Raw genomic sequence first — 7831 nt, forward strand, 5'->3', positions numbered from 1 at the left:
GTGCCCAGTGCATACAGGATGGCGCTCAACTGAAACGTTCCAGTCCACATATACTCGAAGGTCTCCGCTTTCTGTTTTCAGTAGGAGAACAGTAATGTCAAAATACAAATGTGTTTTACAGCTAGCTTTGGAAGCACTTTTTAGTCCATTCCACATGAGATACTTACTGACAAAAATTACAGAATTTATGCTGATGGCAAGAAAAACTATGGACTTCCTACTTTTCAACATTTCCCTGCCAAAAAAAAGGACACTTCTGGAAATATATGTTGAGAGCATGGCACAGCTTGTTTGACTAGTACAAAGCTCCAAACTATTCTCCCTAGTACGTGTGGTATTCAGTAAGGGGAAGTTAATACATTTCAGTAAAATTCTAAGAAAAGACCCGCCTCCATAACCAACTCTCAAGAGATGAAATCTATTGTCGAATCAGAAGTGCAGGCCTGGAATAGAAAATCAAAATCTACTGGCATCCCTAATATCTGATTTAAATTTTCAAAAATTACCAACAAATTCTGTATCACCAAATCCAGGGGCATAGCAGAGTCAGATAAACCTGAATTCAACTCAGGGTCTACTAACTCAGTAACTGTTGACCCTGTGGCAGTTAATTTAAGTGGTTTGGACTTCAGCCTTCTTGTTGGTAAAAAGGGCATACTATTTACCTAGCAAGGCTCTTGTGAAGATTAGAGAGATAAGGATGCTAGGAGAGGGCCTGGCGCACAGCAGATACTCAGTAAATGGTGCCTATTACTATTATTTTCTTTGGTTTCTCACCAACTGAAGATGTTGCTTAGCCCTCCTTAATGAAATAGCCTCCATTTCCCTGAGCTTTTCCCACATCTTTCCTCCCCACTGTGTTCTTTCACAATCTTCTTCAGAAGTGTGTGTGTGTGTGTGTGTGTGTGTGTGTGTACGTGTGCGCGCGTGCACACACGCGCCCTCTTCCAGGAACATTATGATCCTCCAGATTATATACTTGGGACCTCTTCTTCTTGCTTAACGCCCTCTTCTACCTACTTTACCAATTCCCATGGCTTGAACTACCACCCATTCATTCCTTCAACTACTATCTCCTGAGTTCCTACTACATATCAGGCACAATGCAAATAGGAAAATCTCAAATGTTTTCATTAGGGGCTTGCTAATTAGGCAGCAAGTTGCTATTTAGAATAATTCAAGATCATCACAGTTAACAGAGCTGTTCTTTATCTATAAAATAGTTTCTAGATCTTTCCATATTACAAAAATTGTTGAATACTTTCCCCAACCTCCATATGTATTATTTGGAGTAAGGCTAGAGATCACTCCCATAATCTTAGTACAATTGCATATTTTGCCATTCTTGGAAATTATCAGAAAGCAGCAGACTGATTTACAGCAGACATTAAAAAATGAACCCCCAACACAGAGATTATCCCAATGCTTTAAGACCCCTCATTAAACACTGTTTCTATAATCAGAAGTAAAAATCATTTTAAAAGAAAAGGAAAAATAGCCACCTCAAGCTTCATAATGAAAAGGCATCTTAAAGACAACAAATGTAAGGTAAATTTTCTGAGATTAAACGGGTCAAGAGCAAGAGGCTTACTTTCTTAATTGGTCACAAATTACAGCTTATATTATAGAAGGCTTCTTAGAAACCATTCAGAAGGCAACTGACTTCTGAGGCCACAAACCATCACACCCACTCAGAATGCAAACACTGCCTCTACCCGTCCCTCTGAATTGCCCATTCTACCAATAAACACTGCTTCTTTCTTTCAAAAATTGAATCTAATTGAATCAACCAATTAACTATCTTGCTCAGAGCACCACAAGTTTCTAGGACACCTGGGCCAACCCTAAAAAATGGACAAGTCTGCCTTCCCTGAACATTCAAGTTCTAAAATACTACCTCAAGAATACACTTGTTTATATATTTCCCAAGAATTCCTATTGAAGAGAATTCCTGAGTACCTCATACAACTCTGGAATCTTTCAGATGCAGGTAGTAAGAATCAAGATGTTCTTCCCCCCTCAAAAAAAAAAAAAAAAAAAGATGTTCTTCCTCGTGAAACAAAAACATATGAAACAAAAATCTGGTCCCACAAGTTATAAGTAGTTACAACATTTTTTCTGCAAAGTCTTGAGGTCTTCAAGGTGTGTCTCATCAGGCCCTGCTGAACTTGAATAGGTATATAGGCCATTTTAGCTATTCCTCCTGTTCCTGTCTAACTTACTTCTCCTTTTCCTCAAGTACTATCAAGTTAAATCCCCTCAGCAGAAAGAAAAGCTAGTAGTTATTTAGTAAACTACCCTTCATTAGTTATTTATTTGCCTCCTTCTAAGTATAAGTAGCAAGACTAACACTTTTTTTTTTTTTTTTTGAGACAGAGTGTTGCTCTGTTGCCCAGGCTAGAGTGCTATGGTGTCAGCCTAACTCAAGGCAACCTCAAATTCCTGGGCTCAAGCGATCCTCCTGCCTCCGCCTTCCGAGTAGCTAGGACTACAGGCATGCACCACCATGCCAGGCTAATTTTTTCTATTTTTAGTTGTCTGGCTAATTTCTTTCTATTTTTCAGTAGAGACAGGGTCTCACACTTGTTGAGGGCTGGTCTCAAACTCCTGATCTCAAGCAATCCTCCCACCTCAGCCTCCCAGAGTGCTAGGATTACAGGCGTGAGCCACCATGCCTGGCCAGGACACTTTGTTCTTTCTACTTTGCTTTTCTTATTATTTAGCCTAAGAATATAACTTATGTACCAATTCCTCAAGATGCAACCTTATTTATTCTGGCAACCAGAAAGCTCTCATCGTTGTGATATCTCACTAAAACTACTCCCAAAAGGATGAAAGTTAGGTTCAAAACTGTCTTAAAGGCAGATGTTTTTTTTCCTTTCATACTTGTTAACTAAGTAAAATGTGGATCCAAATCTCAAAAGTTCTATAAAGAAATGGAAGATCTTTTAAAAAGTGCTATTAACATGGAATTTTAAAAACAAACTATTATATTTCAGGTGCAACCAAAATGTGGCATTTATTTACTCAAATGCTAAATCCACTGAAAGAAACCTTTTATAATTAAGATCACTGAATAATGCAACTTGAGGTCAAGAAAATTTCCTGCAAATCCTCTGGAGGTCTTTAAAAATAGGATAGAATCTTCTAGCAAGATTGGTTTTATTAAAGTCCTCCAAAAGAGATAAAGAGACTGAACTACACGAACCCCTAGAGGTTCTTTCCGATGCTAATGTCAAAGTTTCCCTAAGGCTAAGTGTAATCCTTTACCTCAAATAAAGGCCAACCCCATCTGAATGGTAGGGAGGAAAAATTACTGCTTTATTGTTCAACTGCAACTCTTATGAACTTTGTGTCTACTGTAGTCATAAAAAAGTAATGTCTGAGTGTTTCATAACTCCTTCCTACTTACAGCATCTATTTAATCCAACTCTAAACCCATATTCAAGAGTTACTCTTTTAGCATATGCATTCATCCCTTTGAAAACAGAAACATACTCTTGAGAGTGTAAAGCGATCTTATAAATTTCTAACTTCTGTTAATTAAAAGACAAATGTCAAGATAAATGAGGAAATGAACTTACATCTCAATCATATTATACTTTAAATTTACATCTTAGTAAAAGCATAACACACACCTATGCACCTAACATCTTATGTAAATGTTGATAGCATAACTGCCAACACTTCTCCCAGAAAGAGGGAAAAGATAGAGGTTGGAGCACTAGCACATCACTTTAATTAAAACATAAATAAAACTTCTAAAATATTTTTAAAGATACTGCATTGCTCTCATGAAGTTATCAAGATCTCTCTTTCACATAAGAGAAAGAAAAAAACCCACAGATAATATTCCTCTATATCACTGTACAGAGCTACAGATCTGAAATTTTTGTTTTAAAAAGACTTGTGAGAAACAATTTTCTAGAAGGGATACTGCAGCCCTTAGGACATTCCAAGAGACCATTCTTCCAAATACCACTAATGTGCCTTGAGTGAAATTGTTCACTAAAATATGGTCCAGAAAGTCAACCAGATGTTACAGTCATACAGATTTCTAAAATTTCATTTTAGTAACTTAATGTTTCTTATTAGTTGGTGACCTCTGAAGAAATATCAGGCCTACAAATGCTAAACTGTTAAGAGACTATGGGATGGAAGAGCTTGATTTATTACTAAATCAGAACGTAACTCCTAGGTACCAAAAGGAACACTCAAACACAAAGCACCTCTAAAATGTGAACACCTTTCTCCTGACTTCCTTTTTCCGCTTAATAATCATACTTCACTCCTTCACCCGAAATGTATTTTCTAACTCCTACCCATTAAATTTTCCTGTTACATTCTATACCACTACAATTTTGTTTTATTGGCCATTTACATTGCCAGGAAAATGACAAATTCTTCCACTGCTTATAATGAGCTGGTTCTTATTACTTCCTCTCTCACACAATTATTTCTTAAAAAATGAAAACAAATCTTTTGAATCTACGTATTACTTTGCCTTGACACCTTACAACTGCAGGGAGGTCAAGTCTCTTTCGTGTATTTTTTCCAACTCTTAGTCTCAGTATCTCAACATGACCTGAAGAAATGCTTTATTTTCTATTTCACACCAAAGAGTAACAGGCCTATTCATCACAGTTACTGATTTGGGGAGGAAGCTGCCAGATATTTTATGTTAAAGCCAAATTAAGATCACCATCCTGCAACAGTCACACCCCTGCTAAGGGAAACAGTACTTTTTAAGAAGTTTTCCTTGATGTCTCAATGACACTTAAAAGTATTAAAGTCAAGTGCAAATTATTACAACACTCTCTCTCCCAGAAACACTGATCTTGCATCTTTTTAACCAGCTCATCTTTAAAAATACATTTCAGCAGAATACCTGTCAGTCCAGAGAATTGGAAGGTTGATAATAAGTATTGTCTTGAATTCAGAACTTTTCAAAGTATTTCAGAACTGCCTAAACTTGGTTGATAATTCCGCCTTGGTTAATTAGTCTGGAGACTCATCACAAGTCACCACCAGGTTAATCAACCCCCCACTCTCGCTCAGTTAAAGGGAACACCCAACTCAACCTGGAGCCTGGGATGGGGTCTCATCACGGGGCAGAGTAAGAGGATAATGCTTTCGAGGCACTGGACTGGATTCACCGCCAGATCTACGGACTAATGTCGTGCTTGTGGAGTGAGTCCAGAACGTGGCAGGAAGAGACTGGAGGTGTTTCCACCTGGCACCACCTCCTAACTTTCTTTGCCTCTTAAGGACCCCAAGGGTGGTTTTCCTCGGAGAGCTGCAGGACTTTAAGAGGAAGCAACTACCTCGGGGGTTTGAGAAAGAAGCCTCGGGAGAAAGAACCAGAAGTCACTGAATGGCTCCTATCGGGGTCCGAGAGGTCACTCATTTCCTCTCTTTTGGGGCGGCCCGCACTTCTGGAGAAATCCGGCAGAGGAAGGTACCCGGGGCTTTGAGGAAAGCTCAAACCTCCGGGGGGAGGGGAGGAAGACCTTGAGACGCCGAGAGATGGGGAGCCCCTGCGCCGTCCTTGAGCCTCCCGGCTCGGGAAGGTGGGGTCAGCGCCCGGACACCGCTGCCAGCACACCTGAGTCGCGCCCTGTCCCGCAGGCGGTCGCCGTGACCTCGCTCAGCCCGGCTGCCCCTTCGCCGGCCCGTACGGCCCCCGGCCGGCCACTCGGTGTCCCCGTACCTGGCTGGCGGCGACTACGGTGCTGCTTCTCACGTACCCGTTCCGCACTTCCCCGTTCGCTACGCAGCCGTTCGCCCGCACCGGGCGACGGCAGCAGCATCCTCCGGGCCCCGGCCGCATCCTCCTGGCAGCACCCGGCGCAAGGAAGGCTCTGTAGAGGGCAGCGGCCGCGGCGGCTCCAAGTCCCGCTCCGCACCCCACCCACTTTCCCGAAACCGGAAATGGCTGCAGCGCCGCCGCCAATTCCCGACCCGGCCGTCACTCGGGGGCGGAGCCCTCTCCTCAGAGGACGCGGCTCGCCCAGGGCTTGGCCGCGGAGGAGGAGACCGGGCAGGGTCGCGCCGAGAGGGATGTGGGACTAAGAACTGCTGGCCAATCAGGGGGAAGGGGAGGTGGACCCTATGCCTCTGCCCGGCCAATCACGAGCGAGAGGGAAGCACCTCGCCGATGTAGAGGGGGCTTCTCTAGAGAGACTCGTCGGCCTGGCACCTCATTGGAGGCCCGAGCCAGGTCCTAGGTAAGGCTTGGCGGCTTAATGGTCCAGACTGAGGGGAGGCGGGGTACAGGAAGAAGTAGCCAATTAGAGTGTAAAGAAAGAGAGGGGGCTGAGCCTAAATCATTTGAGCGGGTTGCCGGGTTCTCTAGCACAGGTGGCGCTCTCTCTTCCCTTGCCTACGGTAAGTTCTAGGGTTTGAATTCTTAGCCCGTGACAGGCAGGCAGTTCCTTTATTTTATTCCCTGATTCCTCCGTGAGTTTTTATAAAACAGCCTTTTTGACAGTCTCTCACCATTCTTCAGTATGCCGCATACATTAACACGTTTCTCAAGTAATAATTCAGATGTCGTTTCACGTACCCTTCACATTTGTCCCTGTCAGGGTTTTCTGTACAATCTTCATTTTATTATTTATTTATTTATTTATTCTGAAGTCTTTTGTTCACACAATCTCCTTTAAAGACTTTCCTTGAAACCCGGTTTCAGGAAACCTGATCTAGTTCCAACTCTGCTAACAATTGGAAACTAAAACTTGAGCACTAAATTTAACCGCTTTGGGAGTCAAATTCTTTAAAATGGAGTTAATACTTTCTGCTTCATAGACTCATTGCAAGAATTCTATTATTAAACCATTGTGCATCTATCATAATACCTGGCCCATAGTAGGAGCATAATCAATATTTTCTCATCTTTTTAATCCTATCTTCCCAGAGCGTTAGAAAGAAAGGAAATTGATCTACATTACAGCAAGAGACTTTCTGTTACCCATAAAGAATTCAGTGTCATGGTTTAGAGTATGGACTCTGGAGTTGGTCTGGGTTTGAATCTTGACTATGCCACTTACTGAGTGAGCTCTATGTATCTTCATCTTTTCAGTGGGGATAATAATAGTAGTCATGAAGACTTAATAAGTTAATACATGGAATGTATTTTGTACAAGACTTGGCATTTAGTAAGCATTTATTAAGTGTTGGTTATTATTAATTGCTGAACGTACCTGTGAGAGTCCCTGCGTTCTTTCTCGCCCCTCAGAAGCTTTAGGAAAGGGGTGGACCAGGTATGGGTTTTGCATGATTTAGGAGCTGAACAATCTAACAGAGTGGCCAGGGTACATTATCTCTTTGAGTCGGTAAACACTATAATCCTGAAGTAAATGTATGAGGCTAAAAAAGAAGCATATGGCTTGTGCCTCGTGGAGCTTACATTCCAGTGAGAGACAAAATGTACAAATATAATGGCCGGGTGCGTGGCTCACGCCTGTAATCCTAGCTCTGTGGGAGGCCGAGGCGGGCGGATTGTTTGAGCTCAGGAGTTCGAAACCAGCCTGAGCAAGAGCGAGACCCAGTCTCTACTAAAAATAGAAAGAAATTAATTACTAAAAATATATAGAAAACATTAGCTGGGAATGGTGGCGCATGCCTGTAGTCCCAGCTACTTGGGAGGCTGAGGCAGGAGGATGGCTTGAGCCCAGGAGTTTGAGGTTGCTGTGAGCTAGGATGACACCACGGCACTCACTCTAGCCCGGGCAACACAGTGAGACTCTGTCTCAAAAAAAAAAAAAAAAAAAGATGTACAAATATAAAGAAAGCAACAGTAAGAGACCTACCAATGGCTGGAGAGATTAGG

General features: G+C 42.2%; 1 protein-coding gene across 1 annotated transcript in view; it reads right to left on the bottom strand.

Moving 5' to 3' along the window:
- The window catches only part of SPTLC2 (serine palmitoyltransferase, long chain base subunit 2), a 110821-nt gene extending 104804 nt beyond the window's left edge, over positions 1-6017 (bottom strand). The window contains exon 1 of the mRNA XM_012656060.1: positions 5711-6017. Within this exon, the coding sequence (XP_012511514.1) occupies positions 5711-5830 (120 nt within the window). The 5' untranslated portion in view covers positions 5831-6017. The remainder of the gene's footprint in view (positions 1-5710) is intronic.
- Positions 6018-7831: the final 1814 nt, after the last annotated feature.

The sequence above is a fragment of the Propithecus coquereli genome, unplaced genomic scaffold (genome assembly GCF_000956105.1).
Source record: "Propithecus coquereli isolate 6110/MARCELLA unplaced genomic scaffold, Pcoq_1.0 Scaffold5, whole genome shotgun sequence".
Taxonomy (NCBI): Eukaryota; Metazoa; Chordata; class Mammalia; order Primates; family Indriidae; genus Propithecus; species Propithecus coquereli.